Source organism: Bombina bombina, chromosome 9 (assembly GCF_027579735.1).
Source record: "Bombina bombina isolate aBomBom1 chromosome 9, aBomBom1.pri, whole genome shotgun sequence".
NCBI lineage: Eukaryota > Metazoa > Chordata > Amphibia > Anura > Bombinatoridae > Bombina > Bombina bombina.
Genome location: NC_069507.1, coordinates 27,431,101 through 27,452,022, shown reverse-complemented (window position 1 = coordinate 27,452,022; position 20,922 = coordinate 27,431,101). Strand labels below are relative to the sequence as shown.

At 41.9% G+C, this 20,922-nt stretch overlaps 1 protein-coding gene across 2 annotated transcripts in view; it reads right to left on the bottom strand.

The window, feature by feature from the left end:
- The window catches only part of NDST2 (N-deacetylase and N-sulfotransferase 2), a 232,444-nt gene that overhangs the window by 58,792 nt on the left and 152,730 nt on the right, over nt 1–20,922 (bottom strand). For both annotated transcript variants that reach the window (XM_053691994.1, XM_053691995.1), the window contains exons 3-4: nt 3,033–3,120; nt 224–378 (exon numbers count right to left, since the gene is read on the bottom strand). In XM_053691994.1, the coding sequence (XP_053547969.1) occupies nt 224–378; nt 3,033–3,120 (243 nt within the window). The remainder of the gene's footprint in view (nt 1–223; nt 379–3,032; nt 3,121–20,922) is intronic.

Sequence of the window (20,922 nt, the reverse complement as noted above, 5' to 3'; positions counted from 1 at the left end):
GCTGTCCTTACCAAAGCAAACTGTTATATGTGTCTGTGGTGCGCTTGTTCATACCAAAGCAAACTGTTATATGCGTCTGTGGTGCGCTGTCCTTACCAAAGCAAACGGTTATATGCGTCTGTGGTGCGCTGTCCTTACCAAAGCAAACTGTTATATGCGTCTGTGGTGCGCTGTCCTTAGCAAAGCAAACTGTTATATGCGTCTGTGGTGCGCTTGTCCTTACCAAAGCAAACTGTTTGTTGAGCTTCATCTGCTCTGCCAGGACAGTCACGTTGTGAAATAAATGCGGCTGCATGTGACTCCACATGTGCGGAAACCACCAAAATTCCTTCCTGTGCTGGAGAAGCATATCATCCCCTTGATCCTCTTCATCTGTGCCTGGAGGGGAGAAGAGCATCAGCATAAGGTGGCGCATTAGTATAGATGCCCATAAAGGTACAGACCTCTCTACACACCTGACCACAAACACCTGTGTAGTAAATCAGACAAACTCTAGGAACACAGTAGCTAGGAAATAACGTTCAGTACAGCTTACATGACAAAGTGAGCATTAGAGACATACAATCATTGCTAACATGCGACGTTACTTGCCATCGGATGTGACTCGTCACTAAGGCTGAATATGGGAAAGTAGCATCATTTTATCAGGCAGGAGGGAACCATTCAGATCTTGCAATTACATCAAGAACACTTGAATCTGACTTCAGTGAGATCAATTGCAGCCTCACTTATTACAAAGTGAAATTTGCCAATTCACATATCAGGAAAACCTTCACAAGAACATTTCTCTAAAAAAGGTCAATTTTACGCATGAATATTATGGGATTTATTTAAAAAAAAAAAAAAAACCACAACAAAAAAACAACAACATTGAACTGCTGTATCAAAGCACTTGACTTTCATTGACAGTTTACATAACTTCATTTATAAACAGAACAGTTTCCAAGGTAATTCAACAAAAAAATACATTTTAATGGGAAACTAAAGACTTTTCTAAATTTGATGAATCTAAAGAGTATTACAGAGTATTTCTAGAGTCCAGTGACCTTCAAGAAACATATTGTGGCAACAGGATTCCTACAAAGTGTAAGCTATGCAGTTTAATGCTGTTGGTTCAGTCACATTTAAAAGCTATGTAATCTATACAATCAGACATTTGCAGGTAATGTACCGACAATCTTTATCCTATCTATTCAGTGCTCAATTCACCACCACTATAAAAACTACTTATGACCTGGTCTCTGTATATAAAAAGTCTATTTTTTTTTAAGAATGGGGGAGGTATTACGAAATAATTTTGTATGTTAGATGGATATTAGTGGGGGAGTTTACCTATAGGGATCTTATGGACAAGGATTGTGAGGAGGAATCGTACAGAGGAGAATCTTTATTACCGGGTAAATAGCACTGGGGAACAGGTTGTGGTGTTGGTTTGGGGACTAGTTTAGCCACCAGTGGGGTTTATTGCAGTGATGACAGCGTTTCAGCTAGGGATGAAAGGCTATAACAATGGTGGAGAACAGCGGCAAGTTTGAGCTGCCCATCCCCCTGTTTACATGGGCATCTTTATATAATGCTTTTATTGCTGGGTAAATAAAGGACTTTATCGGTATTGGGAGTATAGTGTGATGAAGATGCGCACGTGTTCATTTCAGCCTCACTTTGGAGAGAAGCTCAGGAGCAGAGCATTGGATGAAATATGCTGAGGATGATTGTGGAACATACTGGCGCAAACAGAACCTGTTTGTTACTTCTATAAAAACTCTATGATATTAATACTGTGTTACACCTGTGCAATGAGATCTGCCCTCGGGAGGACCTGTACAGTTTAACCTGTATAAGCACTATATTGTCAATGTGTGTCCACCTGACCATTGCACCTTTATGAGCTTGTTTGACATCCCTTTTCTAAACCATGGCATTAATATGGAGGTGCACTTTGCAGTTATAGCTGCCACTCTTCTAGGAAGCCTCTCCACAAGATTGTGGAATCTGTATGTGGGAATTTGTGCTCATTCAACCAAAAGAACATATGTGCTGTCAGGCCCTGATGTTGGACAAGAAGTTCTGGCTAACAGTTTGCTTTTCAACTCATCATAAAGGTATTTAATGGGGTTGAGATAAGGGCTCAGTGAAGAACATTTAATTCCGCCACACAAATCTCGTCAACCCAGGTCTTCATGGTCCTCGTTTTGTGCACAGGGCACAGTCATGCTGGAACAGAAAAGGGCCTTCCCAAAACTGTTTCCACAAAGTCGGAAGCACCCAATAGTCTTAAATGTATTTGTATCATGTAGCATTAAGATGATCCTCCACTGAAACTAAAGGGGGCTTAGTCCAAATCCTGAAAAACAGCCCCAGAACATTGTCCACCAAACTTTGCAGCATTTACTATGCATTCTTGTAGGTGGTGTTCTTCCTTTAGACTGCTAGGTAGATAAACATGATAAAGTTCTTCAGAAAACAAGTTTCCACTGCTGCAAATTCAGGCGTTACACCATTCCAGCCGACATTTAGCACTGCCCATGTGAGTCTTGTGTACAGATGCTCAGCCATGGAAATCCATTTCGTGAAGCTACTGACGCAGTCTTAAACTCTGTAGGAATTGATGAAACAGATTATAGGTGATTTTACGTTCTAACTGCTTCAGAACTTGGAGGCTCACTCTGAGTTTGCGTGGTCTACAACTTCGTGGCTGGGCTGTTGCTTGTAGATGTTTACACTTCACAATAATAGCGTTCGACAGGGGCAGATCTAGTAGGGCAGAAACTGGCTTCTGGCAAAGGTGGCATCCTATGGCAGCACCACGTTTAAAGTCACTGAGGTCTTCAATCCATTGTACTTCCGATGTTTGTCCTTGGAGACTTCATGGTTATGTGCTGGATTTTATGCACTTGCTAGCAATGTGTGTGGCTAAAACGCCTAAACTCAATTAGTAGGGTGCCCACATACTTTATATACAAAAGTCAGTTATAGTAATTTATTGTAGAACCACAGATTCATCTCAGAAAAAGATTAGAAATAATTGCTACCTGTATGATAGAATTTGCCAGAAAAACCCAAATTAAATGTAAAATTTGGAACGAGAGTCCTCAGTTTGCTCTGGGTGTTCAGCAAAGCCTGGAGAGAAAAAAAGAAAAAGACGTTCAGTGTCATATTACCAAGAAGTGATTTAACACAAGAAATTCTCTGCATTATTACTCATGTTCAATTGCTGCTGTTTGACAACCTGACTAAAACAGTTAATTAAATTTCAGCAAATATATCATTCACAGCTGCACCTCTTGACAGCGAGGGATGCGCTCACTAATCAAGATACGTCTCCTCACCTGAATCTTTCCAAATTGTTGTAGTATGAAACATTCCCCCTCGGCAACAGACACATGGCAGAAATGTGAAGTGTTCAATAGTGATACAGATTATACTGTGCTTGGTTTTTACATATGCGAAAGAGCTAACACTCAGAGCAGTAAAAAACTCTTCTGGGATGAAAATAAATATAAAAGAACCCAAGTAAAAGAGACTTTAAACACATTATATGAGCATAGTACTGAGGTTACTCCCAGCCTCCCTCAAGCTATGAGAGCCGCCATGCTGAAATCTCTCACTACATTCCAATGCTTATGCGCTTGCAAATGTGCAGCAAATCTTCTTCAGATACCTGCAGTGATTAGAGGGAGCTGAGCTCTGTATGTACAGGTAACACCTACTGTATACAGGGAGCTGAGCTCTGTATGTACAGGTAACACACCTACTGTATACAGGGAGCTGAGCTCTGCATGTACAGGTAACCCCTACTGTATACAGGGAGCTGAGCTCTGTATGTACAGGTAACACCTACTGTATACAGGGAGCTGAGCTCTGTATGTACAGGTAACACACCTACTGTATACAGGGAGCCGAGCTCTGTATGTACAGGTAACACACCTACTGTATACAGGGAGCCGAGCTCTGTATGTACAGGTAACACCTACTGTATACAGGGAGCTGAGCTCTGTATGTACAGGTAACACACCTACTGTATACAGGGAGCTGAGCTCTGTATGTACAGGTAACACCTACTGTATACAGGGAGCTGAGCTCTGTATGTACAGGTAACACCTACTGTATACAGGGAGCTGAGCTCTGTATGTACAGGTAACACACCTACTGTATACAGGGAGCTGAGCTCTGCATGTACAGGTAACACACCTACTGTATACAGGGAGCTGAGCTCTGCATGTACAGGTAACACCTACTGTATACAGGGAGCTGAGCTCTGTATGTACAGGTAACACCTACTGTATACAGGGAGCTGAGCTCTGTATGTACAGGTAACACCTACTGTATACAGGGAGCTGAGCTCTGTATGTACAGGTAACACACCTACTGTATACAGGGAGCTGAGCTCTGCATGTACAGGTAACACCTACTGTATACAGGGAGCCGAGCTCTGTATGTACAGGTAACACCTACTGTATACAGGGAGCCGAGCTCTGTATGTACAGGTAACACCTACTGTATACAGGGAGCCGAGCTCTGTATGTACAGGTAACACCTACTGTATACAGGGAGCTGAGCTCTGTATGTACAGGTAACACCTACTGTATACAGGGAGCTGAGCTCTGTATGTACAGGTAACACCTACTGTATACAGGGAGCTGAGCTCTGTATGTACAGGTAACACACCTACTGTATACAGGGAGCTGAGCTCTGCATGTACAGGTAACACCTACTGTATACAGGGAGCTGAGCTCTGTATGTACAGGTAACACCTACTGTATACAGGGAGCCGAGCTCTGCATGTACAGGTAACACATACTGTATACAGGGAGCCGAGCTCTGTATGTACAGGTAACACCTACTGTATACAGGGAGCTGAGCTCTGTATGTACAGGTAACACACCTACTGTATACAGGGAGCTGAGCTCTGCATGTACAGGTAACACACCTACTGTATACAGGGAGCTGAGCTCTGTATGTACAGGTAACACACCTACTGTATACAGGGAGCCGAGCTCTGCATGTACAGGTAACACCTACTGTATACAGGGAGCTGAGCTCTGCATGTACAGGTAACACCTACTGTATACAGGGAGCTGAGCTCTGTATGTACAGGTAACACACCTACTGTATACAGGGAGCTGAGCTCTGTATGTACAGGTAACACCTACTGTATACAGGGAGCTGAGCTCTCTATGTACAGGTAACACCTACTGTATACAGGGAGCTGAGCTCTGCATGTACAGGTAACACCTTCTTATTTATCTTTCTCATTAACTTATAATATAAAAAACCTGGTACAGAAACACATTCTACTAGGAAGCATGGAAGGTTGCTCAGCAATTGAGTCAGCATATCGGCGGGGCAGCAGGTGAATCTGCCGGAGAGAGAAAAGCTACAAGGAATCACAAAAACTTAAATTATGCTTACCTAATAATTTTCTTTTCTTCTGACGGGAAGAGTCCACAGCTGCAAGGACAAAATAAAAAAAAGCAGAGATAACTACCCAACAGTTAAAACCAGCAAGGCCCTTACTAGAGACCACTCAGGTTATTAGACTCGACCGAGCCAAAAGCCTCTGAGGAGACCTGCAGGCACGCAGCCCTCAAAATTAAACTCCCCCCCGATCAGAAGAAAGGGGAAACATCCACATTCCCCCAGAGGGGAAGAGAGAGACTCTGATAAAAAAAAAAAAAAAAGTCGAAAAGGACCCTCAGAACCCAAAGGGGCTATGACCAAAGAAAAAAACTCCAAGAGGGAGAACCAGGATGAACAGGGCACCTATGAAAGGACCCTGCCGACCCAGCAGCAAGAGAGCACTTGTAAATCCTCATCTACATAAAACAAAGGACCAAGTAGTGTCCTGAGAACTTAAAAGGCGGAAGAATCCTTTCCCTACGCAGTGCTCACTCTCACCCAGAATAGAGCAACCGAAGACAAATCGTCCCCGGGAGACGCGGAAAAAAACAGCATCAGATATCTGCATATGCTACTCCAAGCCATAGGCGTCCTGTTACAAAGAAGGACTTAGCGACAACAGATCGCCACCCTACCACACCAGATCTTCTTCAGAAGAACTCTGAACTTGCAGGACAGCATCCTCCCAAAAAGGAGTAGGAAAGGAAAGAACAGAACTCAGACACCGGTAGGGAAAACTACCTGCTGATGAGGGATCTCCCGCGAAGCTAAGATCGGTCCAGAAAGACGTAAAATTTCTACAAGAGAGAAAAATTACGGCCGTAGGAACAGAAAACGTCCCGGAACCGGGAAACTGGACCATACCAAATCAGTCCGAAGGGATCTGGATACAGACCACCAAAATTGCAGTCAAAGACCGGACAAACGAACCCGGGCACCCGAACTCTGCTGAAAATTTAGTACCTCCTTAGGAACCACTAGGTTACCCTATCCGGAGTAGACTTTGCACCACAGGCGATGCAACCACAGTCATAGCCAAGACACCTTGGACACTGAACTCTCACGAAAAGTCCCCTACACACAGAGCGTAGGACACCCACTGCAGGATACAATGGACACCCACTGCGGGATACAATGGGGAAGCCTCACAGCCACTTTGGAAGGCCCTAAGGCTCTAGGGACAACCTTCATTAAGTCCAAAGACAAAGTAACGTACGGGAAAACAGAAAACTCTGCTTAGGAATGCTAGCTGTCACCAGAATCACAAGACAGATGAGAGAACAGGAGCTCTACCTGTGTTCAAACCCACAACCTCCTGCTTCAGGTGCGGTGGAGCAAACCACTACGCCACCTCTCCCTTAGAAACTAGCTAGAGAAGCTAACGAAAGCCTCCAAGATCCACAGGATCCACTTCCCTGACGCCCCTACAACTCAAGGATTGAGAAGGAACAATTATCCTAAACGCTGGTGGGAAGAAAAAAAAAAAGAAAGAAAGAAAAAAAAAACGCCTAGGCAGGGGCGACACAGAAAAAGCGGAGACAATCTAATTTGTAAAACTCCCGAAAATATGGGAGCAGACTAGATACCTGAAGTAGAATAACCAAAAGGCTTCAGCTTCCAGAAACAGATGACCTGAAGCCAACCCCAAGGAAGGGGATAAGGCCCCTCAACCTCAACCCGAAGGAAGAGATACCGTCATAAAGGACAAGAGATCTCAAGAGGAGAACCTCCAAAAGAAGAAGAGGAAAATCGTCCAGGTTGACCCCTAGTAGGATCTGCTCTGGATCCCCGCCCACAAGAAACAGGACAGTGAGGACTGAGTACAATCCCCTGATGCCCCACCCAAAGGCAGAACGAGAACCCGCCTGACGTTTGGGAACAAAGGCTTCCTCTACCATGTTTTAGCCCTGCGTGAGCAGAGCCTCAAAAAATATATGGAGATTCATGGAGGGTCACTTCACAAAAACTCCAAGCAAAAGCAAGGCATTGTTCAATCTGAAGAGACACCAAGAGAAATAAACTCCTCAACTCACCACTCAGCCAGGTCAGCCAGTTACACCGACACCAGGTGGATGATATAGACCGTAAGGACCAGAAATAGCACCCTATCAGGACCAGCCTGCTACATAGGCAACTACAAACTGAACCAGGCCACAGAAAATTTGAGACCCCACGAGGACTCGATAAAAGGATCTAAAGACATAATGTACTAATACCTTAACATGCGATTTCCACGGAAATCCCAAGCAACCACAAAATCGCTAGTAAATTCCAAAGAAGATAGTTCCTAAGGGAGACGTGAGCTTCTTAATAAATAAATAAATACATCCTAACCGGATCAAATAAAAGACGGGCAGCACCTGCAAGTGAACGCCCAAGAAGAATGGGTACACCAATGGGACCAGCCAATCAGAGACCCCATTCTTCCAAAGCTCAGAACTGGAAAAAACATAATTTATGTAAGAACTTACCTGATAAATTAATTTCTTTCATATTAGCAAGAGTCCATGAGCTAGTGACGTATGGGATATACATTCCTACCAGGAGGGGCAAAGTTTCCCAAACCTCAAAATGCCTATAAATACACCCCTCACCACACCCACAATTCAGTTTAACGAATAGCCAAGAAGTGGGGTGATAAAAAAGTGCGAAAGCATATAAAATAAGGAATTGGAATAATTGTGCTTTATACAAAAATCATAACCACCCCAAAAAAAGGGCGGGCCTCATGGACTCTTGCTAATATGAAAGAAATGAATTTATCAGGTAAGTTCTTACATAAATTATGTTTTCTTTCATGTGATTAGCAAGAGTCCATGAGCTAGTGACGTATGGGATAATGATTACCCAAGATGTGGATCTTTCCACGCAAGAGTCACTAGAGAGGGAGGGATAAAATAAAGACAGCCAATTCCTGCTGAAAATAATCCACACCCAAAATAAAGTTTAATGAAAAACATAAGCAGAAGATTCAAACTGAAACCGCTGCCTGAAGTACTTTTCTACCAAAAACTGCTTCAGAAGAAGAAAATACATCAAAATGGTAGAATTTAGTAAAAGTATGCAAAGAGGACCAAGTTGCTGCTTTGCAAATCTGATCAATCGAAGCTTCATTCCTAAACGCCCAGGAAGTAGAAACTGACCTAGTAGAATGAGCTGTAATCCTTTGAGGCGGAGTTTTACCCGACTCAACATAGGCAAGATGAATTAAAGATTTCAACCAAGATGCCAAAGAAATGGCAGAAGCTTTCTGGCCTTTTCTAGAACCGGAAAAGATAACAAATAAACTAGAAGTCTTTCGGAAAGACTTAGTAGCTTCAACATAATATTTCAAAGCTCTAACAACATCCAAAGAATGCAATGATTTCTCCTTAGAATTCTTAGGATTAGGACATAATGAAGGAACCACAATTTCTCTACTAATGTTGTTAGAATTCACAACTTTAGGTAAAAATTCAAAAGAAGTTCGCAGCACTGCCTTATCCTGATGAAAAATCAGAAAAGGAGACTCACAAGAGCAGATAATTCAGAAACTCTTCTGGCAGAAGAGATTGCCAAAAGGAACAAAACTTTCCAAGAAAGTAATTTAATGTCAAATGAATGCATAGGTTCAAACGGAGGAGCTTGAAGAGCCCCCAGAACCAAATTCAAACTCCAAGGAGGAGAAATTGACTTAATGACAGGTTTTATACGAACCAAAGCTTGTACAAAACAATGAATATCAGGAAGATTAGCAATCTTTCTGTGAAAAAGAACAGAAAGAGCAGTGATTTGTCCTTTCAAAGAACTTGCGGATAAACCTTTATCTAAACCATCCTGAAGAAACTGTAAAATTCTCGGAATTCTAAAAGAATGCCAAGAAAAATGATGAGAAATACACCAAGAAATATAAGTCTTCCAGACTCTATAATATATCTCTCTGGATACAGATTTACGAGCCTGTAACATAGTATTAATCACAGAGTCAGAGAAACCTCTTTGACCAAGAATCAAGCGTTCAATCTCCATACCTTTAAATTTAAGGATTTGAGATCCTGATGGAAAAAAGGACCTTGCGACAGAAGGTCTGGTCGTAGCGGAAGAGTCCACGGATGGCAATAGGCCATCCGGACAAGATCTGCATACCAAAACCTGTGAGGCCATGCCGGAGCTACCAGCAGAACAAACGAGCATTCCTTCAGAATCTTGGAGATTACTCTTGGAAGAAGAACTAGAGGCGGAAAGATATAAGCAGGATGATACTTCCAAGGAAGTGATAATGCATCCACTGCTTCCGCCTGAGGATCCCGGGATCTGGACAGATACCTGGGAAGTTTCTTGTTTAGATGAGACGCCATCAGATCTATTTCTGGAAGCTCCCACATTTGAACAATCTGAAGAAATACCTCTGGGTGAAGAGACCATTCGCCCGGATGCAACGTTTGGCGACTGAGATAATCCGCTGATATTAGACAGGAGCTGGATTCCGCCCAAACCAGAATTCGAGATACTTCTTTCATAGCCAGAGGACTGTGAGTCCCTCCTTGATGATTGATGTATGCCACAGTAGTGACATTGTCTGTCTGAAAACAAATGAACGATTCTCTCTTCAGAAGAGGCCAAAACTGAAGAGCTCTGAAAATTGCACGGAGTTTCAAAATATTGATCGGTAATCTCACCTCCTGAGATTCCCAAACTCCTTGTGCTGTCAGAGATCCCCACACAGCTCCCCAACCTGTGAGACTTGCATCTGTTGAAATTACAGTCCAGGTCGGAAGCACAAAAGAAGCCCCCTGAATTAAACGATGGTGATCTGTCCACCACGTTAGAGAGTGTCGTACAATCGGTTTTAAAGATATTAATTGAGATATCTTTGTGTAATCCTTGCACCATTGATTCAGCATACAGAGCTGAAGAGGACGCATGTGAAAACGAGCAAAGGGGACCGCGTCCGATGCAGCAGTGATAAGACCTAGAATTTCCATGCATAAGGCTACCGAAGGGAATGATTGTGACTGAAGGTTTCGACAAGCCAAAATCAATTTTAGACGTCTCTTGTCTGTTAAAGACAGAGTCATGGACACTGAATCTATCTGGAAACCCAGGAAGGTTACCCTTGTCTGAGGAATCAATGAACTTTTTGGTGAATTGATCCTCCAACCATGATCTTGAAGAAACAACACAAGTCGATTCGTATGAGATTCTGCTAAATGTAAAGACTGAGCAAGTACCAAGATATCGTCCAAATAAGGAAATACCACAATACCCTGTTCTCTGATTACAGACAGAAGGGCACCGAGAACCTTTGTAAAAATTCTTGGAGCTGTAGCTAGGCCAAACGGCAGAGCCACAAACTGGTAATGCTTGTTCAGAAAAGAGAATCTCAGGAACTGATAATGATCTGGATGAATCGGAATATGCAGATATGCATCCTGTAAATCTATTGTGGACATATAATGCCCTTGCTGAACAAAAGGCAAGATAGTCCTTACAGTTACCATTTTGAATGTTGGTATCCTTACATAACGATTCAATATTTTTAGATCCAGAACTGGTCTGAAGGAATTCTCCTTCATTGGTACAATGAAGAGATTTGAATAAAACCCCATCCCCTGTTCCAGAACTGGAACTGGCATAATTACTCCAGCCAACTCTAGATCTGAAACACAATTCAGAAATGCTTGAGCTTTCACTGGATTTACTGGGACACGGGAAAGAAAAAATCTCTTTGCAGGAGGTCTCATCTTGAAACCAATTCTGTACCCTTCTGAAACAATGTTCTGAATCCAAAGATTGTGAACAGAATTGATCCAAATTTCTTTGAAAAAACGTAACCTGCCCCCTACCAGCTGAGCTGGAATGAGGGCCGCACCTTCATGTGGACTTAGAAGCAGGCTTTGACTTTCTAGAAGGCTTGGATTTATTCCAGACTGGAGATGGTTTCCAAACTGAAACTGCTCCTGAGGATGAAGGATCAGGCTTTGTTCTTTGTTGAAACGAAAGGAACGAAAACGATTATTAGCCCTGTTTTTACCCTTAGATTTTTTATCCTGTGGTAAAAAAGTTCCTTTCCCACCAGTAACAGTTGAGATAATAGAATCCAACTGAGAACCAAATAATTTGTTACCCTGGAAAGAAATGGAAAGTAGAGTTGATTTAGAAGCCATATCAGCATTCCAAGTTTTAAGCCATAAAGCTCTTCTAGCTAGAATAGCTAGAGACATAAACCTGACATCAACTCTGATAATATCAAAGATGGCATCACAGATAAAATTATTAGCATGCTGAAGAAGAATAATAATATTATGAGAATCATGATCTGTTACTTGTTGCGCTAAAGTCTCCAACCAAAAAGTTGAAGCTGCATCAACATCAGCCAATGATATAGCAGGTCTAAGAAGATTACCTGAACACAGATAAGCTTTTCTTAGAAAGGATTCAATTTTCCTATCTAAAGGATCTTTAAACGAAGTACCATCCGACGTAGGAATAGTAGTACGTTTAGCAAGGGTAGAAATAGCCCCATCGACTTTAGGGATTTTGTCCCAAAATTCTAATCTGTCAGACGGCACAGGATATAATTGCTTAAAACGTTTAGAAGGAGTAAATGAATTACCCAATTTATCCCATTCTCTGGAAATTACTTCAGAAATAGCATTAGGAACAGGAAAAACTTCTGGAATAACCACAGGAGATTTAAATACCTTATCTAAACGTTTAGAATTAGTATCAAAAGGACCAGAATCCTCTATTTCTAAAGCAATTAGAACTTCTTTAAGTAAAGAACGAATAAATTCCATTTTAAATAAATATGAAGATTTATCAGCATCAATCTCTGAGACAGAATCCTCTGAACCAGAAGAGTCATCAGAATCAGAATGATGATGTTCATTTAAAAATTCATCTGTAGAGAGAGAAGTTTTAAAAGATTGTTTACTAGAAGGAGAAATAACAGACCTAGCCTTCTTGATGGATTCAGAAACAAAATCTCTTATGTTATCAGGAACATTCTGCACCTTAGATGTTGAAGGAACTGCAACAGGCAATGGTACATTACTAAAGGAAATATTATCTGCTTTAACAAGTTTGTCATGACAATTAATACAAACAACAGCCGGAGGAATAGCTACCAAAAGTTTACAGCAGATACACTTAGCTTTGGTAGTTCCAGCACTAGACAGCGATTTTCCTGTAGTATCTTCTGACTCAGATGCAACGTGAGACATCTTGCAATATGTAAGAGAAAAAACAACATATAAAGCAAAATTGATCAAATTCCTTAAATGACAGTTTCAGGAATGGGAAAAAATGCCAATAAACAAGCTTCTAGTAACCAGAAGCAAAGAAAAAATAAGACTGAAATAATGTGGAGACAAAAGCGACGCCCATATTTTTTGGCGCCAAATAAGACGCCCACATTATTTGGCGCCTAAATGCTTTTTGGCGACAAAAATGATGCCACATCCGGAACGCCGACATTTTTGGCGCAAAAGGACGTCAAAAAATGACGCAACTTCCGGCGACACGTATGACGCCGGAAACAGAAAAGATTTTTTTGCGCCAAAAAAGTCCGCGCCAAGAATGACGCAATAAAATGAAGCATTTTCAGCCCACAGGGAAAAAAAAGTCAAATTTTAAGGTAAGAAAAAAATTGATTCAAATGCATTATCCCAAATATGAAACTGACTGTCTGAAAATAAGGAATGTTGAACATCCTGAGTCAAGGCAAATAAATGTTTGAATACATATATTTAGAACTTTATAAATAAAGTGCCCAACCATAGCTTAGAGTGTCACAGAAAATAAGATTTACTTACCCCAGGACACTCATCTACATGTTTGTAGAAAGCCAAACCAGTACTGAAACGAAAATCAGCAGAGGTAATGGTATATAAATAAGAGTATATCGTCGATCTGAAAAGGGAGGTAAGAGATGAATCTCTACGACCGATAACAGAGAACATATGAAATAGACCCCGTAGAAGGAGATCACTGCATTCAAATAGGCAGTACTCTCCTCACATCCCTCTGACATTCACTGCACGCTGAGAGGAAAACCGGGCTCCAACTTGCTGCGGAGCGCATATCAACGTAGAATCTAGCACAAACTTACTTCACCACCTCCATAGGAGGCAAAGTTTGTAAAACTGAATTGTGGGTGTGGTGAGGGGTGTATTTATAGGCATTTTGAGGTTTGGGAAACTTTGCCCCTCCTGGTAGGAATGTATATCCCATACGTCACTAGCTCATGGACTCTTGCTAATTACATGAAAGAAAGCTACCCTAAAAAGAAAGGAAAATTGAAGACAAACCAGGAGATTAACTTTGTCCCCACACGTCTAACCCAGCTTGCCGTCTGGAACAGAAGACAGAGGATCCCTTAATCTATTAGTACTGGGATCTTCCAGCACCGCCAAAACATGCCATAGCAGGACACGAAGACGCGCCAGTCTATAACGAAAAGCAAGACTAACCTCCGCCGTGGCAACTGATGACCCCGACCCCAAGGGTTGGGCCCCTGAAGCTTCAGTGGAGACCGCTTCCCCAGATGGCTGATCTGACCAAGGCGATCCCACGCCTGACAAGCCCCGGTTAGCATAACACGAACAGTATCTTAGCAACACCTCTTCTGGAAGATGTAAATGCGCCAGGGCCATAGATATGGCCATTCAGAACCGTGCTGTAACCTCTGGGGGAAACAAGCCGCCTTCCGAAGAAGGGGTAATGGCATTAGGGACACCTGCTTGCATAGTCAAAAGAAGGTTCTAGGGGACGCGCCGCACAAGATATGTGATCCCCAGTGGCGGATGGCTCAGCGGACTCTAAATTTCCTGTATCGGGAGAAGAGAGCACTCTAGAGCAGTATTCGGAACATAATTGATGGGCATGGATTACCCGGGCCAATTCATACTCTTCACAAGAAGTAGAATCTGAATCAGAGACATCCAAAAAGTCAGAATCCTCCATAACTTGGTATATAAAAATTATGGATAGAAAAATAAAAAAAATGGCACCTTACACCCCCAATGGCTGGGGCACTCACCACCTTCTGAGACCCAGACAGATAGCGAAACAGACACTCTCCGTTGCCACGCGGTCAAGAATACGCAAACGGAGCACAGAAGCGTGTCCCCGCCTCGTCACAAGATGCACCGTGCAGGCCATAGAAAAGCGTGCCAAGGCCTACAAGGGCTTCGCAGCCTGACAAGAAAAGTCCGCTATGTTCCGATCTAGCCACGAGCCCGCAGAATCACATAAACATGATTAAAGTCCCCCTTGTTTAATAACCCCCCTCAAGAGATATTAACCCTTGATTCCTTATAAAGATAAAGGAGTCCCACCAAGACCCTGGCTTCTTCCTTTACATTACTTTATCACATTGAAGTAAAATGAAACGATCTATAAATGCCATGGAACAGGAACGCAGCCCTTCAAGTGTGACAGATAGTAGCCTTGCTTCTGACATGGACTTGAGAGAAGAAAGCAGGCAGCGAAACTCGTCAACGCTGATTGCTAAGGAGCTGTTAACATGAGTCGGGATAGTTTTACAGAAAGACTCTCCCTGCATCTCCAGACTCTAACATTCATCCATGCTCTCACAGAGACTGACAGGATTACTTAAAACTACAGTCCCCATTTTGAAGAGTACTACCTTCCATAAGAGACTATATAAAAATCTTCTGACATTTCTCTGCCAACCTTCTGTGATGAAAGGCAAAGAATGACTGGGGGATGACGGAAGTGGGGGAGGTATTTAAGCCTTTGGCTGGGGTGTCTGTCTCCTCCTGGTGGCCAGGTTCTGAATTCCCAAAAGTAATGAATGCAGCTGTGGACTCTTCACATTTAAGAAGAAAATAACACTCAGGAACAGAACCGCGCCACTTTTATACAAGTTAGTCTACTGGAAATACCAAGGCAGATGGAGCCCTGTGAAGAAAGTTGAATTAATTGAAACTATAAAACTGCAGAAACGCTCATTTCACTTGATTTCAATGCAAGGTTAATAAAATGTATTTCTAGGTGTAAATGTATGCAGTGAAGTCTGCCCTGGAGCCCACGGAAATGCATATTGTGTATTCAACGCATCAGTCTTTGCTGGCGCAGAGAGGCACAATACATATTTACAGTGATAGGTGTGTGACTCTTGTGTAGACACAGATAACGCACATTAAAGATACTTTTTGCTTTGTTAGAGAATGTGATCTTTGCATCACTAATTCTAACTTACAATGCGTTTAAAGGGAAATTAAACAAATATATAATGATGGCTTCAAAACAAAGATTATGTAGAATATTAGTTGTTTAAAACTTTACTCTTATTTTTCAATATTTAATGTCCATAAAGCATTGGGAGCCACCAAGTTATAACCTAAGTTTGTTTCTCTGTCTAGGTCAGTTAGATACAGTTATAAATAGATCACCAAAGTGCACAACCAACAGCAGTGTCTGGAGTCTGCACTTACACTTGTAAGAAGAACTGAAAAGCCCACTTTTTTATTATAAATTATAGGTAAAAAAAAAAAGACAAAAAGTAACAGATTATAAAGTTGTTTTTTTAACTACATATAATTAAACATTTCATATTTCACATCTCACAAGTGTTTAAAGTCCCTTTAATTGCCAATCAGGAGACGCAGCTGTTTCCTGCTTGAAAATATACAAATCAATATTATTTGTAGATAAATGATTTGATACGTTTCTCTAAATGATTGGACAGACCTCATAGTTAAAGTCAGTAACACAAATATTATGCGCTCTAATGAATTAGACAATGCCATTTTTGTGAGGTTAAACACAGAGACCCAGTGTGAATAGTGCGAAAAATGTGCTTTAACGAATAAAAGTATGACAGTTTTGCACTACAATGTCCCTTTAAATTTTACTTTTGTGTCCCTTTAAATCAGGGGGGAGGGAGTTGCCCTTTTAGACACAGCTTTTCCACCTATAAAGATTAGGGTATATTTAGCAAGCGCTGGTTTGCCCGAGGGTAACAAATGCATAACATATTTGTGGCATGAGTCTGTCTTAATATTTCTTCCAATCCAATTAAAGGATTTCATACAAACTTATCTCTCAGGAAATCCTCACTCTAAGGTCACGTCAGATGAGTTAGCTAACCCTTATTTAGTAACAAACCAACAGTGATCATGCTGGTCAGTCTGCACCCATTGACAAACACAAACTCAGGCTCCTTCACGTCTCGAGCCAAGAGCAACATCTGAAATGCCAACACCTACTGAACAGCCGTCCTTATATCAGAATCGTAGCTGGAAAAACAAAGAAATTACTAATGCAAGCAAAGAGCTCAGATCTCCGTTTAAATAATTAGGGCAGATTTTATTGTACAACTCAGAGCGTCTCCACCTTAAGAATCCAGTCTGATCTATGCTCTGATCTATGCTCAGGTTAGGTGCCAAAAATGGATCAGAAAAAGCTGCAAGGCAGAATTCTCTACCAAAAGAGAATTTTTTAAAAAAAATGTTTTTATTTTTTTTTTAACATTTACGAGATGAGTGTTGAGCTTTCAGCATGCAGCATACAGTACGGCCAAACTGCCTTGATGTGAAAATAAAAGTTGTAGTATATTTTATGTATATGTGTGTGACACAATGATATAAAACTACCTTTAGCTGACACGTATAAGCTGCACTATGTAAACATTGCCTAAATGACACAAGATATTGTTGTATACTTTTGGTTCCATCCCCTCTCCAAACTGTCCCATTTTAAAGATGCAAAGTCCAAACCTTTTCCGGTCCCAAGCAGTTTGGATAAAGGGTTTTCTACCTGTACATTGGGATATATGTTGTATACGGTCTGCAGAACCAGGGGACTCAGAGGTGCTGGACACTTACCTGTATATGTATATATCCATCACTGGCTACACTGAATAAGCAAGCGGAGGAGCTTTTCTGAAACTAAATCATTTTCATCCAAAAGCAAGAGCAGAAGACAGAGACCAAACCATGAGAAGATCAGAATATTAAGCTAACAGAATGGTATCTGCGTCACCAATTCATGCCCAGTATATATATATATATATATATATATATATATATAATAGATACTGCTGCTCTGCTCAAAATGAGAAATAGCGTAGCCACTCTCATCTGTGATAAGTTGTTGTGGGACCATCTTTATTTACAGAGCAACTTTAGTTGAGACACAGAGGTGCTGTACCGCAAGTAGCATAAAGCTTGGGAGAGAGAACGAATGGAGGGGGGGGGGGGGGGGGGGGCAAGAGAAAAAAAAAAAAAGGAGTGAAAAACTTCAGGGGTACAAACAATGACTGAGGAGCCATAGTAATGAATCACTAAGCATTTTATACAACAAAATCACTTAACTGTTCCCTTAAACAACATGATCCTGTACCTTACACGTTTGTTAAAAGGGACAGTCAACACCAGAATTTTTATTGTTTAAAAAGATAATCCCTTTATTACCCTTTCCCCAGTTTTGCTTAACTAACAATGTTATAGAAATACACTTTTTACCTCTGTGATTATCTTGTATCTAAGCCTCTGCAGACTGTCCCCTTATTTCAGTTCTTTTGACAGACTTGCATTTTAGCCAATCAGTGCTATCTCCAGGGTAACTATACGTGCATGAGCTCAATGTTATCTATATGAAACACATGAACTAATGCCCTCTAGTGGACAACATGCATTCAGATTAGAGGCAGTCTTCAAGGTCTAAGAAATGAGCATATGAACCTCCTAGAATTAGCTTTCAACTAAGAATACTAAAAAAACAAAGCAAAATGTGTGATAAAAGTAAATTGGAAAGTTGTTTCATGATTTAAATAGGGAATGCAATTTTAAAGTTTTTTTGGACTTGACTGTCCCTTTAAGCAGATATCGGCATGCGCTTTCTTTATATGTAGAACAGCACATCTAACACGCAGAGTAGTCAGAACCCCCAGCAGTGCTATATCTATAGATAAATATGCAACTGAACACAGGTATAATAAAATAAACTGACAATCCACAGGTTTTGTTTCTATCATGCATTTGGCTCCTACCAACATACGTTGAAGCAAAGTCTGAAGGCAAAGAGACGAGGCACCTTTGAAAAATGGCAAAAAGGGCGTACAAAGGATTCATACAGTTTTGTTACTTTCAGAAGTGCAGAGGTGAAAAATCAAAGATTTCTCAATGGGCACCATTGATCCAGGAACTAAAGTGTACAAAACAGGCTGCAAAAACCCTCTCCTGCAGCTAGCAAACTATATCGTGTTGTGAATAAGCAGCAGGGCAATTCACGTGTACTTGCAACAGGCCAATACGGAAAATAACTAAACAGGAAGGGGGTAGTTACAGCTGTGTCCAGTCCTCCCACCCTATCCAGGCTGTGCCACCTACTCCTATACACTGTGCATAGTGCAGAGCTAATATGCAGAATGGTTAGGCTAAGCACCAGAGCTGAATTCACCATAGGGACACACAACACCTTACAGATTCATTTATCTTCTCACTTTGTAGCCTCCAACCCATTGATGATACCAAAATATCTCTAGGCCAGACATTTCCCCTCTCTGACATGCAGCAAACTGTGTATTCAGCATCATACGGAGACAAACAGAAAATTCAGCTAGAGCATGCAATTTAAAGGGATAGGAAAGTCAAAATTAAACCTGCATGATTCAGATAGAGCATGTAAATTTAAGACACTTAAATTCAGTTCTATTTTCAAATGTGCTTCGTTCTCTTGGTATCCCTTGTTGAAAAAGAATATGCACATGTCCTACGCTAGTGGGAGCTAGCTGCTGATTGGTGCCGGCACACATTTGACTCTTGTGATTGGCTAACTAGATGTGTTCAGCTAGCAGTCAGTTGTGCAATGCTGTCTCTTCAGCAAACGATAACAAGATAATTAAGCAAATTTGATAATAGAAGTAAATTGGAAAGTTGTTTAAAATGTTAGTTTTATCCAAATCATGAAAGAAAATGTTGGGGTTTCCTGTCCCTTTAAAGCACTTTGTTGAAACTTAGCTAATTTCCATGAGAGCAAACTTGGGTAGGCCGAGGAGCGTGCATGTGACTTGGCACTCCATGAATAACATTGTTAAAAACACAGCTGCCATATAATAATCAATACATGCTCTATCTTAATTATATCCGTCCCTTTAAAAAGCAATAGCTGACCTCAGTTTCCACAGAAGCCAGTTATATCACAACTAATTCTGCAAATTCACCTGGTCCCCTGACCCAGCCGTCATGCACCATATTTACTCACAATCACTTGAACACCAAAACAAATTCACCTGGTCCCCTGACCCAGCCGTCATGCACCATATTCACTCACAATCACTTGCTCATCAAAACAAATTCACCTAGTCCCCTGACCCAGCCGTCATGCACCATATTTACTCACAATCACTTGCTCATCAAAACAAATTCACCTGGTCCCCTGACCCAGCTGTCATGCACCATATTCACTCACAATCACTTGCGCATCAAAACAAATTCACCTAGTCTCCCCCACCCCCGACCCAGCCGTCATGCACTACATTTACTCACAATCACTTGCGCATCAAAACAAAGTCACCTGGTCCCCCCCCTGACCCAGCCGTCATGCACTATATTTACTCACAATCACTTGCGCATCAAAACAAATTCACCTGGTCCCCCCCCCTGACCCAGCCGTCATGCACTATATTTACTCACAATCACTTGCGCATCAAAACAAATTCACCTGGTCCCCCCCCTGACCCAGCCGTCATGCACCATATTCACTCACAATCACTTGCGCATCAAAACAAATTCACCTGGTCCCCTGACCCAGCCGTCATGCACCATATTTACTCACAATCACTTGCACACCAAAACAAATTCACCTAGTCGTCGTCCCCTGACCCAGCCGTCATGCACTATATTTACTCACAATCACTTGCGCATCAAAACAAATTCACCTGGTCCCCCCACTGACCCAGCCGTCATGCACCATATTCACTCACAATCACTAGCGCATCAAAACAAATTCACCTGGTCCCCCCCGACCCAGCCGTCATGCACTATATTTACTCACAATCACTTGCGCATCAAAACAAATTCACCTGGTCCCCCCTGACCCAGCGCCGTCATGCACCATATTCACTCACAATCACTTGCGCATCAAAACAAATTCACCTGGTCCCCCCCTGACCCAGCCGTCATGCACTATATTTACTCACAATCACTAGCACACCAAAACAAATTCACCTGGTCCCCCCCTGACCCAGCCGTCATGCACCATATTCACTCACAAGCACACCAAAACAAATTCACCTGGTCCCCCCCTGACCCAGCCGTCATGCACCATATTCACTCACAAGCACACCAAAACAAATTCACCTGGTCCCCCCCTGACCCAGCCGTCATGCACTATATTTACTCACAATCACTAGCACACCAAAACAAATTCACCTGGTCCCCCCCTGACCCAGCCGTCATGCACCATATTCACTCACAAGCACACCAAAACAAATTCACCTGGTCCCCCCCTGACCCAGCCGTCATGCACCATATTCACTCACAAGCACACCAAAACAAATTCACCTGGTCC